This window comes from Periophthalmus magnuspinnatus, chromosome 5, assembly GCF_009829125.3.
Source record: "Periophthalmus magnuspinnatus isolate fPerMag1 chromosome 5, fPerMag1.2.pri, whole genome shotgun sequence".
NCBI classification, from domain to species: Eukaryota; Metazoa; Chordata; class Actinopteri; order Gobiiformes; family Gobiidae; genus Periophthalmus; species Periophthalmus magnuspinnatus.
The window spans coordinates 26,694,654-26,718,203 of record NC_047130.1 but is presented as its reverse complement, the minus strand read 5'-3'; the positions used below and the strand labels follow the sequence as shown (position 1 = coordinate 26,718,203).

The following is a 23,550-nucleotide window of genomic DNA, read 5'->3' as shown; positions in this document are numbered from 1 at the left end:
AGTTTTACAATCTACACCATTAAATGTCTACAGCAGGACACGTTCAGAGTATTTTCCGACACTGTACTTTCATTTGTACTTCAGTATTCTTATTTGAGCACTGTAAGTCTGCAAGTACAAAAACTTTATGTTGTGAATATTAAAAAGCTGAATATTTGTGTTTCTTGCATCGCTCCTTTAAGACTTTGCACCTCTACTTTTTGGTTACTCTTTTCACAGAACAATCTATGCAAAATCTAAATATAATATGATCTTAAGTCAATGAAAACAGGCTCCACGGATAATTTAAATTAAGCTGTATTTTCCAGCAGGCAGCTCCTCTTATCTGTTCAATATGACATTACAGCAGCGTAACCTCCAGAGAAACGCCGAGAGACGATAGAGGAAAGTGGTTAAAAGATAAAACAGGACCAGCGGAGCCAGAGGAGGTGTGTGGACATGACGAGGGGGAGGGGAGAGTCGCTCTACATGGGCTCATTAATGTTTCAGAGTGTGTGCGCCGGCGTTTGTGTGTGTGAGGGCGAGCAGCGTGACCACGACGGAGGGACGCACCACCGCGACCGGGCGCAACGTCATTTATGTGGTGTTTTTAAAAGAAAGGCGAGTTTATTTGTACAGGACAAGGTAATTCGAAGTGTTTTACAGAATAAGAAAGACATTTAAATGACAATACGACCAATCAAAACATAAATAATCATCATGAAATTAGCATTAAAGGAGAAAAGTGCAGAATAAACCCCTTTCAGTCACAGCAGATAAACAGAACAGAGTCTGGACTTAAACATTGTCAAAGTCGAGGCCTGAGTCACATCTTCAGCAAGAATGATCCAGGTTTAAACTGCAGAAAAATGAAGCACTCATTCTCCATGTTCAGTCCTGGTTTAGTCCTGGTTTAGACCTGGTTTAGTCCTGGTTTAGTCCTGGTTCAGTCCTGGTTCAGTCCTGGTTTAGTCCTGGTTTAGTCCTGGTTTAGAGCTGGTTTAGGCCTGGTTCAGTCCTGGTTTAGACCTGGTTTAGTCCTGTTTTAGTCCTGGTTTAGTCCTGGTTCAGTCCTGGTTTAGTCCTGGTTTAGTCCTGGTTTAGTCCTGGTTTAGTCCTGGTTTAGGCCTGGTTTAGTCCTGGTTTAGTCCTGGTTTAGTCCTGGTTTAGTCCTGTTTTAGTCCTGGTTTAGTCCTGGTTCAGTACTGGTTCAGTCCTGGTTTAGTCCTGGTTTAGTCCTGGTGTGAAGTACTTTCTAGACCTGAGCCACAGGACACATGTGTGAAGTACTTCCTGGTTCTAGTCCTGACCCGAGCAGCAGTGTTCTGGATGTTCTGGATGTTCTGGATGTTCTGGATGCTCTGGATGTTCTGGATGTTCTGTTCTGTCTTAAGTCTCGTTTGGAGAGTCCAGTGATCAGGACGTTACAGTCGTCTAATCTACTGGACACAAACGCAGGATAAGTCTGAGTCTGGTTTTGACAGTTTACCTTTGATTTTTGACGTGTTTTTAGATGTAAAAAGCTGCAGATGTTACTGATTTGATGTGTCTGTTAAAGTTCAAGTCTGAGTCCATTATTACCTCTAGATTTCTCTCCTGATTTGAAGGTTTTAGAGACAGAGACTGGAGGTGACGCTGACACTTTCTCTGTGTTTTATGACCTGAGTTTTGTCTGAGTTTATCTGGAGACAGTTGTTTTTCAGAGAGTAAAATAAATGTCGTTATTAAAAAAAGGTTTGGAATAATGAAGAAATATATGAAAAAACATGAAAACTTTATATCAATCTATGGGTTTTGGGGGAAAATCTAAATAGGGAAACATAAAAATGAACTGAGTGAGTAGTTTTAAGCCAAATAACCCAACTAATAAGACTTGTTGACCCACATAAAAGGGAAAAACATCATTCAGATTCCCATGTGTGTTGTGGTTGGAGAACGTTCGCCTGCTTCAAGACACACGATCCTATAAACCCGTGCATACTAAATTACGTTTGCATGAGGCGAATCATTTTAACTCATTTCTCTGCATGTGCACACATCGGCTCCACGTATTCAGTTTGTGCGTCTAATCTGCTTTTATCACAACAGTCCGCACAAAGGGAACGGCCGGAGAAGTTGACAAATGTCTGTGTAAGATCCAATTAAAAGTCACATGTCGGCAGCTCGGTGACAACACGACATAAATCTCCTCTTTGTAATTGAATGACGCTTTACTCAGACACAAATAAAAACACACTGAGCCCCAGGACAAAACGCAGTGATATTTATCTCCACTGGTGTCTGGCCTGTTGGATTGTGCTGTGGTAATAAAAATATACTGGATGTGATTCATGTTTGTTTGAATAATGTTAGAATAATGTTAAAATGTCTAATCCATTAGTTTAGCTCGATATAACTGCATCGATAGAGAATAAATACTGTTACTGACGGTTTACAGTGGCCGATTGGTTCTGCTGATACATTTAGGACCAATTTTTATACTTTTCCCCCAATAATATAATCTGAATTTACTACCAACTCATACACAAAACTGCTTTAACCTCCTAAGACCTGAACTCTTGCATGGCTTTATTAATTTCTTTGTTTTTTGGGCTGATTTAAATAATAAAGAGTTACATTTTTTTACACTATGAGAAACATTATGTCACGTATGAGGACATTTGTTCTACTTTTCACTGATTTTGATCGAAACAATAAAGTCATATTTGAATAGTGATTTGCAAAAAAAGCATTAATTAAGTGCGTGGAAACAACATTCTTCCTGAGTAAAAACAAAATGAGAAAGACAGGAGCGGACATGAGCCTTTAAGAAAGTAAAAAGTACAATTTTAGTAAAGTAAAATGTATTTATTTGGTCATTACATTCAAATCAAACGTTATTCAACTTGTATAAGGTTGTACAAAACATTTCTATCATGACCGAAAGAGTTTAGGCTGAAGTAAAAAAACAACACAAACGTATAACCACCCATTTTAATAATACAAGAATTCAAAGAAAAGCAGCATCAGTTCTACAACATGTGACTAAATATGTAACAAAAGAAAAACTACAAACCACGACATTTCTGAGTCCTGTAATGTTCAAAAATGCTTTAAACCTCTTTTTAAATGCTTCTATCGAGTAGCAGCTTTTTAATTTATCATCCAGGTTGTTCCACACACTGACCCCTCGAGTATAATGTGTTATACTCTTCTGTGGCCACTAAGGGGCAGTATAATGTCCTCATATGTGGACATCAGGACCTTGTAGAGTTAAAAATGTGTATCGTACAACCCAAAATAAGTTGCCAGGTCCTGGGTGGTTACTACAAACTGAATAAAAGAGGCGTGTGGTAACATTTGTGTTGTGTCCTCTTCATTTATAATAATAAAGCTCTGTGTCTGTGTAGACCCTCAGTCGTCCAGGTCTGATCCATAGCAAACAACGAAGTTAAATCTGTCAACTGGACAAATCTTACTCTAATAAAGCTCTGTGCATGTTCTAAAAAGCATGGTCGACCCAAACAAACCTGTGTTGCAGATTTAAGTCCAACAATCGATGTGCTAAAAACGCAGAAACAGGCCTGAATTAAAAGAATAAAAGTGTTTCTTCACTGTGGAAAAGACAGGAGAGTTTGTCGCGTCTCTGCGTCTCACTGGAATCTTTCTTATCTTGACTCACTCATTAAAAATGCCAGAGTCAGACACATGTCTTAATGCATTGAAGTTATTTTGGGCAGGCCTGAAGTCAGGATGTCACTGCTTCAGCAAATAGCGACGCAGACAATGAAAGCTTCAATTTACATCTTCACTATTTTTAGACTTTAGTTCTATAGAAAATTTAAGCTTTTGTGTCGCCGTAAAGAGTCACGGGCAAGAGTACATTTCACAAAAACAAATAATAGTGTTGAATTAAGGAGGATTTTAGGGGTAAAACCTATGAAAACAATTAGTGCGTGTACATTTATGAATAACTCGATGTAGAAACAGTGTCACAACATTGAAATAAACTGGGAGAAACACTGATGGAAGTTGTCAAACCTGAGCTGTACTGACAAAGATTACTGGTGCATTCTTCATTACGTTAAATAGCGTAATAAAAAAGACGTTTTTAGCACTAATAACAGAGCGTACACCTTGATTCTCGATGGATCACCAGCACAAACGTTGGGTCTGGTTTGTGACATTTGGACGTGAGCAGCAGGACTCAGTGGAGACGTGACTGAAGAGGATAATCCACGTTCACACTTGTTTTGATTTCGTCCTGGTTCAAGCTCGTGTTTAAGCTCTTGTTCAAGGTTTAATCCTGGTCTAGTCCTGGGTATTTTCGGGTCTAGCCTCAGTTTAGTCACAGTTTGGATGTGGTGAATGTGCAAGAGTTTGTTTAAGTGGGTTTCTTTTTTTTTATATTTAAGCTGTAATTTTTCAACAAATGGTGTTTCTTTAGGGTTAAGATTCCCCGTCTAACTCATGGTTCCCACTTCCAGTCATTGACAAAGTACGTTGGTAGATTTTTACGTTGAATCGATGGATAAAATTTAACATTTCACCCTTTTTATTGACGTGCAAACAGTCTCCACAACCCCATTATCTCAAGTCCGTGAAGGTGAAGCTCAACAAACAACAAACTCAAACTTATTGTGACTGAAGACAAACTGTAAATATACCATCAAACTCTTCCAGATGAATGAATAATTTACTGCGGTTACCCCCGACAGAAGAAAGGGGCTTTCACCATGACGACTAATCATTTATTCATGTCTGACCGGTCCAGGGATAGAACAACAAACAGAACGTCAGGAAAGGTTTTAACGGCAATCATCAGGAGAACGTTTTTGAAATTAAGATTCTCCAGGGCAGGACTAATTCCAGTTCTTTAGACTATTAGTTTTAGGTTGAAAACGACTTCCAGATTGCAAGTGAAACGCTGGGATTGCGAAACATTATCCACGACGACCTTTGAAACCTTTGAAACCACAAACTCAACTCTTATTTTCTGATCAAAACTGTACGATCAACATAAAAATCGATCGAGGAATTAGACTCCGACGCTGCAGTTGGTTACGCTGAGCAATGCCTGTTTTAGAACATGTACCCTGCAGTGCGCGAGTGCCTTTGTGAGGGCGCAGGTGGGACAGACGGGTGCAGCTATGAGCTCATGTCTGGAGTATCACATAACACAATGACCACAAATCAGAACAACAGTAAAACACACATCTGAACCATGTACCGGACACACGATCGATGGCTTCCAGGACGAGGAGAGAGTAAGACCATCGCACTAGACTCAGGTTAGTCAACTCAGCCACGCAAATTATTAAAAATGAATCTCTGTAGAACACATATGTCAAACTCAAGGCCCAGGGGCCAAATGCAGCCCGCCACATCATTTTATGTGGCCACGAGAAGGTAAATTAAGGCTTGAGTTTAATGTGTGCACTGACAATAAACTAATGAGATTTTCCCAACAAGTGACACAGAAATATTTGCAAATAATCATCCCAAATTGTTCAGGAAGAGGAAAACTGTGGGCGTGGAAGGAAGTTTCAAGAAAGACGCTAAAGGTGAATAAAGTTTGTGCTTAAAGGAGAAAATCTGTATGTTTTTTGTGTTATGAGGCGCGGTCGGTCCAATCTACGTCGACATTTTGACACAAAACACGGAGCTAAGTATGAAAAAGTTAGACTGCAAGAAAAACAACAAACTGTCCAATAATTAAAAGGCTAAAAAAGTCTGTTTTTGAAGCAGAGCTGAAGAAAAATGTCACTTTATCAGGAAATTCACATACACAGATACGTAATATTTGCAACTTGAATAAGTAATAAACACAGAAACAGTTATTTAACAAGTTTAAAATTAGTTACATTTATTTTACATGACGTTTGTTTACATTTAGTGACATTTATCCTGCCACAGTCACATCTGGCCCTTGATGGCGGCCATTTTGCTGATGTGGCCCTCGGTGAAAATGAGTTTGACGCCTCTGCCGTAGAATGTACGTAAAGAGTAACGACACACAGATTTGCACGTACTGTGAAGAAATACTGATGGAGCGGCGCTAAGCTGGTCGAGCAGAAGGTTTAGGGTGAAAAACACACTTAGAACACGCGTGACACTCACAAGAACCTTTGTCCATTTGAATAAATGAGTGAATAAATGCATAAATAACCCACAGACGATGCCCGCTGCACTCTGTCTGGGCATATTTACATTACCATTAACACACTTAGATAGAAGATTGATGCTTTGTCTAAATCTTGGATCCGATTCCAGGTCATACTATCTCAGGGCGGCCTGTAACCCGACCCCAGTCCATTACCAGTGGTCGTAGAGATGCAGACTGGAAAACACGTCTACAATCCTGTTTCCACATTACATCATCGCCCGAGAGAAGCGGGGGGTGCCCGAAGTTTCTCCACAGCGAGTCAAAATGAATGTGCGAAAATGAGTCGAGGGGCAAATTTAATGACAGTCTGCACATAAAAAAAACTTCTTCTATCATTAAATTGACTTGAAATATTAGCAAATACAGACATGACAGACGTTTCCTATGTTTTGACAGTGTTTTTAATAAAGAATTGAATTAAAAAATTGAATTAAAATAGATAAAAGTTGTCCCTCGCTATATCACGGTTCAGCTTTCGCGATCTCGCTGATTTTTTTTGTGTAATTTTGGATGCTTTTTCACAGCGTATGAACGTGCATTGTGTTGTGCGTCCTGATTGGCTGTTGGACTGTAGACCATTGTGTCGTGCGTCCTGATTGGCTGTTGGACTGTAGACCATTGTGTCGTGCGTCCTGATTGGCTGTTGGACTGTAGACCATTGTGTTGTGCGTCCTGATTGGCTGTTGGACTGTAGACCATTGTCCATCAGTCTCCTCCGTGCCGTGTCTCCTGTCCAGTACAGAATGTGTTCAGACAAATTTACATAAACGTTGGATCTCAGTGTGACTCTGAAGTGCTGTACGTTTGCAATTTGTTTTCTCCCCGACAAAACCCACAATGTCGATGAAACGTTCTGCACCGACAAAGACGCCGACGAAGGTTTGAACTTTGAGAGAGTTTAAACGAGAGAGAAATGTGAGAAAATGTTAACGCCTGTGTGAGAAAAGTGCATAAAGTGTGTGGTGAGGGGTTTTACAGACAAAAACATAGAGAATAATTGTAAAAATAAAGCTGTGACTTCGCGGATTTTGTTTATTGAAAGTTATTTTTAGAACATAACTCCGTGATAAACGAGGGACCACTGTATTCTTAAAATCTCAGACTTGCTGACCTCCGCGAGGGCCAAATTCAACCTCCGTGGGCCTCATTTTGGCCTTTAGACGCTTCAATATCATCCCACGTAGATCTACTCATCTCAGTTCAACAGTTTCAGCGGCTAGATTTCACCAAACGACCCAAACGATAACAGTTAAAACGAGAAACCCACTGCTCCACGTTTCGCCCAAACTTTAATTATAGCTCATAATAAGTCGTAGATGTGGCATAAATAACTTTCTGAAGGTCTCTCTGGTGAATAATTTATCACGAAATACTAGCGCACTTAAGTTTGCCATAAAATTTAACGTTTTTGTGAATCGAAATGTTTAAATGCATCAAAATCTTCAGGAGTTCCCCGTCTCATCTGTGCAGCCTCACTGAGCCTCCTACACTCGGGCGTAATGTGGAGTTTAGAGAAACGATTCTTTTGGGACGAGAAGCAAACTCCCAAATGTACAAAGAGATTCAGAGGTATTTTCTTCTGACAAAACATCAAGACAGCGGCGTAACGACCGTCATAATCATCCTCTCGGCCAGTTACGTCAGCGTTTATCTCCATTTATCTGCACGCTTCTGTCAAATCTGCTGTTAATGTCGCCAAAATATAGACACAACATGAAGATTTAAAAGCAGATCGTTTGTCTTGTTTTATTAATGTGTCAAGGAGCATTTCAGTGTACCAAACCTGGAATTTATCAGCGTTTCTGGAGGTAAATATTAAGAATAATCTACATTTACTAGGCTTGTAATGGTTTCGCTTAAATGCAACACCACAAAACTCCTCCACAGACAGAAAGTACAGTGTCAGGTACAGTATCCGCTCTTAAATTAGTCAAGAACCTGGACTCGTGTTGCGCAGGGAGCTTTGTTTCCTCCAAAAATAGAAGCCAGAGATTCATCTTGTTTGTAACACAGGGAAGACGAGCGCAAAAGGAAGCACAGAAGGAACATCCAATAAGCAGCGTGTAGCTATTAAAGGGATGATGACATTATTGCAACATGTCAAGCTTAATAAAGGATCAGAGATATACGAGGAAAGCTGTACGTTGCATAAGCCGCCACATATAAAACAGATTCATATTAGTTATTAGAGTTGTGCTGCTTTTAATCTGAATACTTTGTTCTCTCCACGTCTGCAGATCTGAATATCGTACTGTTCACATGACGCTTTCTCCTGCCGTTAAATAAGACATCTCAGACCCGAATGTGCAGTCTGAGCTCGTCAAACGACTCAGTTTTCATTCTGGCCTATTCCCAACATGCATCATTAAGAGGTAACGAAAGCCGTGTTCTGCTTCTGAGAGTTCACGCTTCGCTGTGGTTGGTTAAATCCAGTTGTCAGTCACTCGGAGCATGACAGAAACATCCGAAAAAAAGAGTGTGGGGAAGTGTATGAATGTGAGAATAGAGCTGCAGTAAAAAGAGAAACGCTGAATAACAAACAGCAAAAAATGTGAATCACAAATGCAAGGTTTGATATTGTTTCCCAAATCGTTCAGCTCTAACTTAAAACAATATACAGCCCGATAGAACCAACCTGATGGGGAAAAAAGCGGAATTTTCTGACCAATACTTCAAGCTGCTTCACAAAAACACAAAGCACTTCCCTCTGCACGTTTTTAAACAACAAAATAATCCAAAATCGAACAAAATACGTCCATCGGCGGCATGTTGGTTTCAGGTTTTTTTGGGAAACACAATGCAGCCCTTTAATCTCCGTCCCACTGGTGAATTTGAGCCCAAACACAGACATTCAGAGCGGGACAAGAAGGATTCGACTCAGTTTGTTCAGTCACAAATATCACGATTATTCACCTGCTGCACAAAGCGACACTAGAGCTTGATTCATGACGCACAATGACGACAATTACTCTTACGTGGGCAGTTTAGATTTGTTATTTCTTGAACAAATCTCAATTGATAACATCGGGAAGACGTAGAATCTGCACTTTGAAGAAACACGTCGCGCATTTGAAAAGAAACCAAACTAAAAGCAAATGCAAACGTGTAAAGAGATGTGTTTTCAGAGACGTCTGCAGCTGTTTGAGTGTCAGTTGTATGAAACATTGAACAGAGCTTTCTCTTAATACACCGACACCACACCGATCTGCACGGCTTCACTCGGCCTGACCCATATAGTTCAACAAAACATCAAATAACGAATGAGTCATGATCAAAACCTCTTTTATTTCTGACGCTTCACAAACATCAAGGTCTGCTCCTCACACACAGGAGCCGCTGCCCGAAGCGTCACAAAGCTCACATAAAAAGAAACGGGCCGTGTGTCTCCACATAATCACGTCGGCCGGGCACCGAGCAGCGAGACGACCATCAAACACAAACGTACACCTCCAGGTTTAAGCTCAATTATATAAAATAAGATGTATGTTAATGTTTTTAACCATAAACTGTTTCCACCTGTCACCAAGACGTTAAAAATAGACTTTCTGATTGATTTTTATGTCTCAGTCTATGATTTATGACGCTCCAGTAGTTCAGTGCAGTTTCTACAAACAGCACAAAGAAAACACAGCAGTAAAAATAAGACTTCTGATTGGCTGGATATGACTTCACAGAAGTAACATCACACGTTCAGAAAGACGGAGGATTAACTCTAACGGTTCATCCGCATCCGTCCTTGGACAAAGAAACAACTGATTTTACAAGAGCCACAACAAACCAAGTTACAATTTCAGATTTAAATTTAAAGTCACTTTTACCGAGTCGAATGTCGTTCACTGATCTGCAGATAAATAATAAAACAATAATAAATCATCTCAGTTTAATTCTATAAATGCACAATGATTTAATCTTAATAAGTCAAATATTCTAAACAGCAAAGTTTGAGACGTTAAAACATTGTGAAGACAAACATCACAGCAACAATAAAATCCTCATGGTTCATTTTCATAAGTGTTTAATTAACATGAATAAATTACAGTGTGATGTAACTCACAGAAGACGCCGCGTTTCAGTGAAGCAGCTGTTCGTATCTGAATCAATCAGTTCTTTGTCCAGGAAATAAGAAAACTAAAAGTGTATTATTATATTATTATATTTTACAGACACTACACAGCACCAAATTAAAAATGTTTTCATAAAAACAGAAGAGCCACAAGTCTTTGTCTGAGCCACAGACTCCAGGCTCTTGTTTTGATGTTGAGACGTGTGCATTTCATTTGTTCACGTGTGCGTTTCTACAACATATTTCCCCCGGTGTGACACACAGTCTACGGTGGAGTATCAAATATGACGGTTTCACGTGAAAAACAGAGCTTTGTGTGTGACACTGGTGTTAGCAGCACAGCCACAGGCGCTCTCTTTGTCTGAATGAAAGTGTCACTAGCAACAAAAGCATCACTGAACACCACCTCCACTGGTGTAGTACGACCACAGCCGACGCATTTATCCACAGATCCAAAACATAAAACAAACGTGTATTAACCTGTTACTTCACCTGCACAAATGAACACACCAAGTATTTATACCAATATCTCAGGATTTATCTTTGTTCTTCACAAACAAGAGGCACATTCTCCACTATTTTAACACGTTTCCAAATGTGCCTCTCCGTGCGCCTCTTCAGATCTCTCCTCTGTTTTCGCCTGCTCTAACTCCTGCCATTTCCATCAATTATAGAAGAGTGCTATATTTGGACTGGGTAAAGGGGAGAAGAATGTGCTGCTGCTGCTTTGTCGAGCTCACACGTAACATAAGGGCAGATTCATTCAGCTCAAACGCACCGTCAAACGTGTTTACAACAGAATATGGACATCTCAAAATCGATTAGTGCCTGACGCCTTCTGGTTCACTGGGGAGGTGCGAATAGTGTTTGGCATTTTTGTAAACAAGCCCTGGAATAATTGCAATTTGCAGATTATGGAAAACACAACGAAAGGTTTTTTAATCTGTAGAAATAGCAAATGACCCAATTTATCCATTTATTGTTATTTTGTGTTTTTATAAAATGCTGTAAAACATTTCTAACACATTGGACTGTTTGTTAAAGGCTATAAATGTGATCTTTTGACACGAGCCCAAACAAAAGCGCCACTTTAAAGAGTCCTAACACCCGTTTATCTTCCTCAATCTTCAAAAACTATTGTCTTCCATCTCTCTTTGCAAGGAATTCTGGGTATTACTTTGAGAATAACAGACGTGAGAAAAACAACAGCAGGTACCAGGCGTGCAACACACCTCGTGCATGCTTTCAGAGTGAAAAATAAGCAGGATAAAAGCAGTAAAAAGGAAGGATGAAGGGTTAAAACATCACTTCTTTTAATGTTGTTTTTTGTGTGGATGAGAAACGCTCACCTCAACAATAAAAGTCTTCTCCTCTCCGCACACAGAAACCACCCAGAAGAGGATGGGAAAGTAGCAGCACAATCCGGGGAGCCCTGTTTTCTTCCAGCGCTTCAGTCCACCTCGGCCCCCCGCCATAGCTGCGTCCCCCCGTGGTCCCCCCACCTCCTCCGCCTCTGCTCCTCCACCACGATCTGCGCGCGTGTTTACAGGAGAAACCCCGCGTCCATGATCCCGGGCTTGGAGTGGCGTCTGCGGGGTGCTCTCTCCTCTCTCCTCCTCTTCTTCTTCTTCTTCTTCTCCTCCTCCTCAGTCCTCCTCTCCTCCTCCGTCCCCGGGTCTGTGTTGTCTCTCACCCGCTCCGTCACTGAGCGCGCGCAGAGAGACGCGCGATTGGCTCACACTTGACACGTTCCCATTGCGCATGCGCGTAAAGGTGCAGCAGGAGAACAGCTGGGGAAGCCTGGCTACAATGGAGCGAGGCGCAGGTTGGTCAGAGCGATTGGATGTCACTGGAAACGAGAAAGAAGAGGAGGGGCTGAGGCAGGGCTGAGAGGAGCACAAACACATTCTTTCACTTGGGTTTGTTTGTTTCTCTTCTCATAGTTTTGCCTCTTATTAACATTTTATACCGTTTTTCTATTTGCAACGTGCACAATGAAAACAAAACTCTCTCCATGTGCAGTCAATGTGTGAAAATAATAAACAAAAATACACTAATGTCTTGTTTGTTTGTACTGATTTTGAAGATGCAAAATGTTGTTTCCCATCATGCAGCAGTGGTCAAATATCACACTAAGACACGATAACAGTCGTGTTCTGGTCGTTCTAGTTGGTTTTCTGTAGCTCCTCACGTCTCTGGGAAGAGTAGAAAACACTCACCTTCATCCATTTTATTTTACATTTATTGTACAATGTAGAATGTTTAATCACCCACTCTTCTAGTTGTATAAAAACTGGACTGGACTCTGCTCTAGACTCTGGACTGGACTCTGGACTGGACTCCGGACTAGACTCCGGACTTGACTCCGGACTTGACTCCGGACTTGACTCCGGACTCGACTCTGCTCTAGATTCTCCTTCAAACGTCACTTCTCCCTTGACTCTGCTTTAAATGTTCCGAACTCTGCCTTTAACTCGACTGTTTCACTGTACATGTGCAGATCTCTCCCTCTGCGTCTGTTCTTCACACAACAGAACAGACTCCAACCCTCGTCGTCATTAGAGTCTGAACATGTGACATATGTGATGTCTCTTTAAGCGTTGGATCCACAGGCTGCAGCTCGGGCTCCGTGTTGTTGTCGCTGGTGACAGTGTGACCTTTAGTGTGAATGATGCTCTGCATAACTAGGGCCGTGAACATGAACACGAGACTAAACTCTTTGGGTTCTTTGGGATCACATTCAAGGTTTAACACAGACTTATCCTGTCAGTGCATCACCACAGAGGCTCATGAAACACTACGGCTACAGCGGATTGGACAAAACTCACATCTTAATCATTTTAAAACAGAACATGACCCTGATTTTAGAATATTTTTTATGCAACAACTTTTAATATAATAATGTGTCTACAGTCTTATTATGAGCTTCTGTGAGGCTGCACGAGGCCTAAACTTCTATATTTATCTGTTTATTGACCTGAAAAAGAGCAAAGGTCAGATCATATATACATGTTTTTATGCCTTATGTGCAGCTGAGGACATTTAAAGCTCCACCGTGTAACGTTTTAGCCAAGAAATAGAAAAAAACTAAAAGCATATTTGTTTGTTTGTTCGATTTTTTCCATTTTGGTTGTGTTTATTAAACTGAAAACATGTGTCCCAAGCACATCTTTACACTTATATATTATGATTATTCAGTGTTTTATGTTGCACTTTATCACCGGAGAAAGTTGCTAGTTTGTGAGTTGTGTTCACTGACAATGGCAATAAAAGTCTAATGATTCTGATTCTGATTCTTCTGGGCGTGGACTTGTATCTCCACAAAACTGACTCTTATTCAGTCTGGAAAAAGATCCTCCAGTGCGTTTCCAGGCTCTAATATTCCACATTTTGGCATAAAACTCATCTATCTCCACTATACAATGTTCCCACGTGTGATTTTAACAACACAAAACAAGAAATAACACAATGAACCTTACAAAATCACAATTCTGACCCAAAAAAAAGCCCTCAGATCTGCATCATCGCACTGATAAATACTGTATCTTCTTTCTTGGAGTCACATGGCGCCTGGAGAATGTAGCACCTGCACCCACGTCAGGCCTTATCCGAGGTGACACCCGCTTGGAGAGCACCCGTGTCACATGACGTGGACTCGAGCCACGCAGACGACACTCATCCTGACGTCTTCATACTTGACCTGACAGCGTCGTTCTCCCTCTACGGCAGCGGTTTTGAGACGTCTCTGCAGATATGAACCAGCTGCTGTCCAACTTTTTCTTTTTTTTATTCGTGCATTTTTTACCTGCACAGTCGAGACTTGCTCATGTGCAGGCGTCTCTAAAGCTGCTTCAGATTCTGCACATTCATATTTACAACTCGTCTCACTGCACTTTTGATTATTCCTTTTATCAGCCAAAACTTTAGACAGAACTCTCGCTTCAACATACAGAGCAATGAGTTTAAAAGAGACACCAGTGCGACACCAGCCTGGAGTATTTTTAGATTATTGTCTGATTTGTTTTAAATGTTTTCGCACAGATTGATTGGTAAATGGGATTTTTCTTCTTCTTCTTCTTCTTCTCTTTCATCTTTTCCACCTCCTCTTCCTTTCTTTCCACACCTCTACATTCAGCTGTCCACCCGCGCAACACTTCATTCCCCACACATCATCTGTCTGCTCCACACATCCATCTTCTTCTCCTTCATCCCATTGTGTTTGCCTAAAAGTGCACACCGTTTACTCTGTGGTGCATAAAGCTTCTCCAGAGCTCCATAAACGTCCTCCGTCCCTGGTTTGGTGGCATTTCCCCCCCCCCCACACACACACACACAGCCCGAGAGCCAGTTCACACCTCCCTCTTCCTCCTGTTCAGTTATAACGGCTTCATTTTTCTGGGTTATGACCCACATTTGTGCCGCTGTGTCCCGTCCCAGTCCACGTTTGGGACTTCTATTCCAGAGATGTCAGTGTCGCCCGGGCCTGGATTTATCCTGAAAGGTCATCAATAATTTATAAAGTTTGTACAACGTTTTTTTTATAGCTGCATGATAACGACAGCAGAGAAGAGCGTGGACATTTACAGCGAAGTTCAGGCAAAATTTTGAGTTATTTTTCCAATTGTCTTCGACGTCTGACTTTAGCTGCAGCCGAGTACAATGTTTCTGTCTTTTTACTGAATAAACAGGAAAAAATAACTGCTCAAAGAAGTTTACATGTTTTGATTAAAGTGGTTGTGTGTAGAGATGTTACGCTGATGTTATGTCACGCCCAAAAATCACGTGACCAGACAAACCGAGGCCTCGTTACGTCGGAAGTGTCAGAGAAACGTGTCGAGCTCCGGTTTCGAGCTGATTTGTGAAAATTTTGAAGGGGCTTATAATTGTGTCAGAGCTTTAAAAGAGACTGAATCCCCCCAAGAACTGTGGGTTTTGGAGGAGGAGATTTTGTTGACACATTTTTAACACTGTACTAGTTATTCAATAAGAGAAAGTTTATATTAAAGCAGGTAAAATACAACAGGTAAGAACAGATTACACCTAGAACAGATACATTTATATACACAGACATATTACATCACACAAGATACACTCCACCACACACACAGATTCACATCAACACACACCTGGGCCTATATAATACACACAGTCATAGTTTTAGGTCAGTGTTGAGAGTTTGAGTGGTTCAAAGAGAGTGAGTGAGACGGTAAAGAAGAGATACAGCAAAAAAGCCACCAAAAAGAGCTCGGTCATATGCACGGGAGCACTTAGACTTAATAAGCCTGAATAAAGTCAAGTGTTTGATTTGTGCTCAAGAGAAAATCTCTAAGACTTTATAAATACCTTATCTCACATTTACCCCGCTCACATCCCCGACACCTTTTCCAAAAATGTTCCAATTTCAGAAAAACTACAGTCGCACAATCACAATCCCAGTTGCTTAACCACATCATTTTATTCTCCAATTTTTCCAGTTTAAGGTTAAGTTTTAGTTGGCCAAGTCAGAGTAAAACTAATACAAACATATAAGTACAGGACACAAAGACACCAGTTTGAAAAGTACATTTTTTTATGAGAAAGTAGCCATTTTATTTGTATAACACATTTAAAAAACGTGAGTTGCGCCAAAGAGGAAAAAGCAACTTAATTTAAACACAAGTTGACACAAAATAATGTAAAACTATTTCATAATAAACAGGAGAATAAGTTATAAGAGAATAAAAATAAAATGGAAGTGATAAAATTCATTCAGATAAAAGTCACAGAAAAGGGGAGTGGGGGTTAGAGGAAGTGCAAATGCAGTACACACACAAATCCAGCAGGTGTCGCTCTTCTGTGTCAAATGATTCAAAGCAGTGTGTCATTTTCAGTGCAGTTGTGTCAAAGTGGTTCAATGTTTCATGAGGTTTCGGTTTTACCATCACTAGTTGTGTGTCGGTTAATTGATCGTCATTGAATAGTTTTGAATTTCTACTCACCCATGTCGTCGGCCATTTTAGGTGTTACAGCCAAATGAGTCCCCTGGGAGCTGTGGCACTTTAAGAAGGTTCCGGGGCAGACGACTCTGTGCTGAGGAGGAGGGGGGTCCAAATATTTGAGCTCGTTGTATCTTGTTTGGTTTTTCACAGTTAAAACAGATAAATTAATGTAAAGCTTTATTTTTAACAACATATTTAATTGAATAAAGGTGTTCACTTTTTTTTTTAGCAATAACTTTTAACAAGATTATGTGACGTGCTGAAACTCACCTGTGCTGCAGAGTCGACTCAACTGATTAAAGGAGGAGCTGTATAAAAGGAGCAAACCTCAATCTGCTCCTGTGAGTTTCCTGCTTTTCTAAATATTTTTGGTGTTGGAAATAAAAGCACTTGGGTCTGCACTGGACAAATTGTCTCAGCTCTGCTCTGTCCCTCGTCAAACGGCTAAGGCTGCTATCGGGGTGATTACAATTGTATATATTGAATACTGAATGTATATATCAAGTACCTCGCGACCTGGCCCCGGATAAGCAGAAGAAAATGGATGGATATATCAAGTACAAGAACAACATGGTGGTCACACAAATGTTTTTTTCTGTGCGTTTTTAGCATGTTTCTCCGCTGTCTCTGAACTTTCCAGTTTCCCCTGTCAGCCCCCGAGGAGGAGCCCCCGAGACAATGACGAATGGGTCAAATGTAGAGGACACTCTTCAGTTACTCCAAGAATAATTTCAATAAAAAGTTACTCAGATAAATGTAACTGAATTCTACCAGACTCTCGTCCTGCACAGACATTTTGACCCATGACCTCGTCCCGTTTATTTAATATGATCCATCGTTTTTACAGGGGACACATGCACAAAAAAAAAAGATTTATAAAGATGGCATAAAAGGCTGTCCTAATCCTTGATAATAACTTTCACTTAGACATTCAGACTTGCAGGTTTTAACATATTTTGAAATGTGACACTGGCTGAATTCAGTCCATGATCAGTTTGACCTGAGTACCTACAGCTGAGGATGAGTACCTATATCTAAGATGAAACAATCAGCAGCCTCACATAAAACAAACAAACATTAAATGACACATGCTAAAATCAGAATGATGTCACACTGTTTTGCGTCAGGTTTGAAGACTCGACAGTGGCGTCTCAACATCTCTAAAAATCATCAAACGACTGAAACATGACACATAAAGTGAGACAGAGCAGCCTGTTCAGATCAGTGCGTTTATATGAAACATTCTCCTGGTCCTAAACCTCCAGCTGAGAGTTACACTCTGGAAAAACAGTTTTCTAAGCTCAGGCCTTGTTCATGTGACACCTCCTCCAGCCACAAGAGGGCAGCACGTGTTTGATCAAATCAGGCTGTAGATTCTGTCCCCACTGTAACATTTAGTTTTAACAGACTTTAATCAAACAGGAAAACACTGACCTCTTTAAAATCAGTCATAAAACGTCTTGTTCTTGAAATTAATGTTGAATCTAAATAAAATAAATGTCCCATAGTTTTAGACAATCTATGGTAAATATGTATTTTGTTATATTGATGTTATATTGTTATATTAGAGTCTATTTTTAGTTTATTTTTAAGTATTTTTTTTTATTATTTTAAACTATTTATCTATTATTTATCTTGTTTTATTGCATGTTCAATTTTCCCTTTGTTCTTTAACTGTGGGGTGCAACACTGGAATTTCCCCACTGTGGGACTAATAAAGGCAGATCTTATTTTATCTTATGCAGGTTTTAGTCAAATTAAATCCATAAGGCGACAGGATGTTTGTCCTTGTTTTATGGAGTCAGTCCAAGTCCAGAGAGTTTAGTTGATGCACTTCTTTATCTCCACCAGGCGGCGCTGTTGCTGTGTCTTGTCACAAAGACCAGACTGAATGAGGACACCTTCTTCTTCTACTGTAACATGCAAAACACTTCAACCGGTTCCAAGGAATCGATTCAAGAAACGACTTGTCACGCAACATGTTCAGCTCGTGACAGACACTGAGTCACTCAAAGACACTGAGAGGACAGAGGACAGGACAGAGGACAGGACAGAGGACAGGACAGAGGACAGGACAGACAGACAGGGCAAGACAGACAGACAGGACAGATACAGAGGACAAGACAGAGGACACATGTTCAGATGACAGACAGTGTGTCATTTAGAGAGACTGAGAGGACAGAGGACAAGACAGAGGACAGGACAAACATACAGGACAAGACAGGCACAGAGAACAGGACAAACACAGAGGACAAACACAGAGGACAAAACAAACACAGGAGATGAGACAGACACAGAGAACAAGACAGACAGAGAGGACGAGACAGACACAAAGGACAGGACACACACAGAGGACAGGGCACACACAGGGGAGAAGACAAATTAGACGAAGAGACAAACAGATGGCGAGACAGACACACAGGACAAGACAAATAAAGAGGACAAGACAAATACAGAGAACGAGACAAACACACAGTCTGTGGATTAGGACGGATCTGATGCTGTGTGTCTGTAACATGTCACAAACACACGGTCTGTAGACAGGGACGCACGGTCTGTGGACAGGGACGCACGGTCTGTGGACAGGGACGCACGGTCTGTGGACAGGGACGCACGGTCTGTGGACAGGGACGCACGGTCTGTAGACAGGGACGCACGGTCTGTGGACAGGGACGCACGGTCTGTGGACAGGGACGCACGGTCTGTGGACAGGGACAGACGGTCTGTGGACAGGGACGCACGGTCTGTGGACATGAGCTGAGACAAACTGAACTGTTCCTGTGAAATAAATACATCAAAATTCATTGGTATAAAAATAAGACGATGTGACTTTTCATCTTTGGTGTCAGAGTTTTACTGATTTGATTCCACTGAATGTTTATGGTTAATATTTATATGATTTAAAAACATTTCCTGGCACCTGACTTAGTTTTCCTTCTGCTGGGAAAGAATAATATAATATAATATTATCAACAAATAATATAGCATTATATTGTTGTCAGTAATAATATAATATAATATAATATAATATAATATAATATAATATAATATAATATTATCAGCAGTTGTGGCCCTGGTTTTATGAACCTTATCAACCTCCAGGACTTTGAAGATCTGAAGATTAAGTATTTTTGAAAGTTTTATCATCACAATAAACACCTGGATATTTTCAGTTTCTCTTTAAACTTTTATGGCTTCAGCAGCTTCAGCAGCTTCATCTTAAACACGCAGATCTTAACCTGTTACACAATAAAAACATGACCAAACCACATGTGTCATGTTCTTTTAAGTCTTTAGTCACAAAGTGACCACAGACTCAACGAGACAAGAACAAAAACAGAACAAGAACAAATCAGAATGTCCAGGTCTGAGCCACAGCAAAACATGAAATATAAATCTGTCAAAACCTGTCACTCATCATTATTATTATTATTATTATTATTATTATTATTATTATTATTATTATTATTATTATTATTATTATTATTATTATTAAAGCCAAACGAGTGTTAAAATGTTTTAGACTCATGTCTGTGCCTCAGTCGAGGAGGGGAAGAGCAAAAGAGACTCAAATATAAAAACATGTTCATCTATAAACTTAGTCCAGCTCATAACCTGCTTTTGTCATGTTTTTGTCTTTTAAATGTGGTCTTTGTGCGTTTGTGTCATTTATCTCTAGTTTTGACCCTTTCAGTCCAACAGTAAGGATCAGTGTGTGACATTAAAGTGTAAAACCCCTGGAATAAGGAAATATCGTGCTGTGAACCTGATGACTGACTCTCAGGAGACTGGATGAATAATCTGAGATGTGGCGTCACGTGTTTATTGTTTCCATTAAGCTCGTATTAAACAGGAACAGAGTGTGAGTAAACGCTGTAGTCACAACCTGGTGATGCATTCACTGACCACAGCAAACACGAGTAAACACAGAGTCAGTTTAGATGTTCAGAGGGTTAAACGATCAGTGAGGGATGAATGAAACGACTACAGTGTTTCTTTACAAACCTGTGCAGAAGTGAGTGATGCTTTACAAGAACAAAGAGCAAAACACACATGATAGAGTGATGTTTTTGTGTCACTTCTTCTGATACAAAAGAAGCCACTGAAAATAATCTACTCCACAACCTGCCCCTATAATTTAAAAGATAATGACGTTTCAGAAATGCATTTGGCAAAACAACAATGAGTATAATTATGGACCAGGCCCCAGACGTAAACAGCCTCACAGTTTTTCTTTTTGTTTTTTTTTAACCGTGGTCGACTGTACACAACACAACCTCGACAGACAATGACTCCCGGACGCCGGAAGAGCTGTGCATCCTGAAGATAATGAACAACAACCATGTTCTGTGAGAGGAAATGCAGAGGAGAGACACCTCTGTGTGCACCATGTGGGTCAAATAAACGGTTCTTAAAATGTGGTAAGTCTATTTATGTTACACAATACTCATATTTTTATTAGTCAAGGCCACAAACCACAAATAAAACCTTACAATACTTCACTGTATCATAGAGGCGTCAGGGCCAAAAGGTGTTCTCTGCTGGTCTAAACATGCTCCGAAAAGTCCATTTATTTTCATTTTAATTTCATAAATATATTTAAAAAATATTCTCTACTCTCTGTTCTCTTTATGTCATATTATATCCACGTCGTTGAGTGACTTCCGATGTTTTTTTATTGTGGTGGAGTTTTTATCCAATTATATTTCAGCTGCTCGTGTTGTCAGGCAGATTTCATTTTCCTGGGGTCTTCGGAATAAACAGAGCAGGGCCCGTCCACTATAAGACACAGACACAGGGCCGGTCCAGAATATAATCAGATTGAGCAGCTGCTGAGGGCCCCAAGGTCACCAGGGGGCCCCCAGGAGCTCATACATTTAGATTGAAAATAATATAACATCAAGTTTTGTGTTTACAGCAGCTTAAATATCCCTCTCAAACAGTGAGGGCAGCTCTGTGTTTACACCGGAGCAAGGACCCGACATCATGTGAACGTAAGAAACACACAACTGAACACACAACTGAACACACAACTGAAACACATTAAAATACAACAGAAATGAAGAAAAAACATGTAGAATTTCAAAACTCTTGTGAATAAACTGCTGCTTATTGGTTTAAATGCTCCTGAATTTAAGTGTTGCTTGACTCTGTATCGTTGTGATGTTGTAATGTGGGACGTCACTGAAGGGTCAAGGGTCAAACGCACGGCCCGACGCTGCTCCATTAGGATTACGTTACACTTTTTGGTAAATAAATGTCAAATAAACACTAATGTTTGGTGAAAATGTCCGACCTATATCCACCCAGTTCCTCTACAGAACCACGAACAGAGGAAATAACTGTAAAAAGGACGAACATGGATTTATAATATCAGTGACCTTTTCTCACGAGGTCAAAGGAGTTTCATTTCCTTTCAGCATCTGGAACCACGTAAGAAAGAAACGCTGAAACATGCACAAGAAGAAGAGTTTGCAGAAGGGCGTGTTGCATTCTTGTGTCTCTGAATGCGTCTGTGTTTGTGTCAATATGCACAGGTTTTGTCCTTTAACTTTTATTTTATTATGCACTGAATTTGTTGTATTCATTCACTTGATCAGAACATTGTAAAAGAAACAAAAAACATCAGATTTTAATGTGCGATGTGGATGTAGAGCTCGATTCTGGGCTGTTTGAGGGAATGAAAGCTTATCGTTTCAACCCCAAAACTGACAGAATTTGGTTAAATAATGTTCATTCTAATCATTTTTTAACGTGAAATGTTTGTCCAAGCCCAGTGTAGAGCTACTGCATTAAAGCTGAAACTAATACATCAGTAAATAAACATGTGTGACGCGGTAATTTTGTCTTTTATCAAGTTTTTCAGGTGCGATTCTCCACATCCAGCAGCTCGTAGACAACCCCAGATCATAACCCTGCCACGCCACAGTCTTCACAGAGCGCTCCTTGTCAGTCTCCAGAAAAAAAGCCTCCCTTTGTGACACAGATAGTGGTGAGAAGGCGTCCATGCAGCGAGCGCCCACAGCCCCACACCGGCTCAGACGAGGGGACGCGCTCGGGTTACACGGACGAGCGGGAGTCCTCTGTGCGCCTGGTATCGCCCGGAAAGAGCTCGAGTCAACGAATCAGGAGCAAGTGAAGAGATTATACGTAGATATGTAGATTATACGATGGGCCTGGAGTAAAACTTGTGACGTTGTGTATCAGAACTATCACAATACTGACACAAAACTAAACTATTCTCTATATTCTACACTTTAAATTGCCAAAAGTCTTTAAAATTGCACCGATTACAGACACTGACTCAAATCTATTGCTGTTTTTTTTCTTTTTTTCTTTCTTTATTCGTTATTTGTCAGGGCCAGTGCACAAATTCATTAATCTCCCAAAAGAAAACGTGATTTGTACCTGATTTGTGAAGGTGAACACACATAAAAACACACATTTCATCACGATTACATCATAAAAATAACAGTTCATCGTTGACATTTGCAGGAATATCCAGGACAGTGTGTTTCCTTCAGTCCAAACCAGTTTAAAAATCAATTCTGTGCAGGTTTTTCCAGTGAAACACAACAAATACAAATGAACTAAACTGATGTGGACCCTGATGATCTAAACTGTACTTTTTCAAATCCACAGACAGTTTCTGGACTTTTTTTGGAGCTGATTTCAGATTCCAGCTCTTCACAAAGTCCTGTATGTTTGTAAAGTTTAATAATGAGCTGGTTATTAGACTCTGGAGCTCGCCGTCCGCTCCGTCCCTCTCAGCGGTCAGGCCTGAAACATGAGCGTCAGTGTTGTGTTACCTCATCTGCTCCACAAACCAGATACTTTACGGCTCTTTGGCTCTTTGGCTCTTTCCCGTGAGCCTCATTCACGTGTGGACATGACGGTTATTAAATATACAGAGTTAAACTTAAGGACCAGGTGAAAGTCTCTGTGAAATAAGCCACGTTTATTATCATGAAATGTTTCTTTCTTTAGTTTTACATGTGTAACTTTGAGGAAGTGGCGTGATTCCATAGAAATAATGAGTTAAAATCACACTGTGGAACATTCTTTATGGAGTTAGACGTGTTTTAGGCCGGTCTGTGTTAGATAATAGATGATAGAATTGTTTTTTTTTGAGTGTGATGCTGGAAAACTATGAACACGTTTGTAATTTCCTCTGGTTTTAGACATGACACATCTCACGTAAAAAAAAGAGATTACAGTCGTTTAAAGTTAAAACGTTTATAAGCCTGAATCTACGGTTTAAACTGATAAAAAGTGTTTGAAGGAAAGAGTTTGACAGAAAGTGTTTGACAGAAAGTGTTGAGGTAAAACGCCAGACTAAACCTGCGCTTCCTGTTTGATGAATAAGGAACAAAATCAAAGCCAGA

General features: G+C 40.3%; 1 protein-coding gene across 1 annotated transcript in view; it reads right to left on the bottom strand.

The window, feature by feature from the left end:
- The window catches only part of mmp24 (matrix metallopeptidase 24), a 40,465-nt gene extending 28,803 nt beyond the window's left edge, over positions 1-11,662 (bottom strand). Inside the window, exon 1 of the mRNA XM_033966541.2 lies at positions 11,537-11,662. Coding sequence (XP_033822432.2) covers positions 11,537-11,662 — 126 coding nt within the window. The remainder of the gene's footprint in view (positions 1-11,536) is intronic.
- Between the last annotated feature and the right edge of the window lie 11,888 nt (positions 11,663-23,550).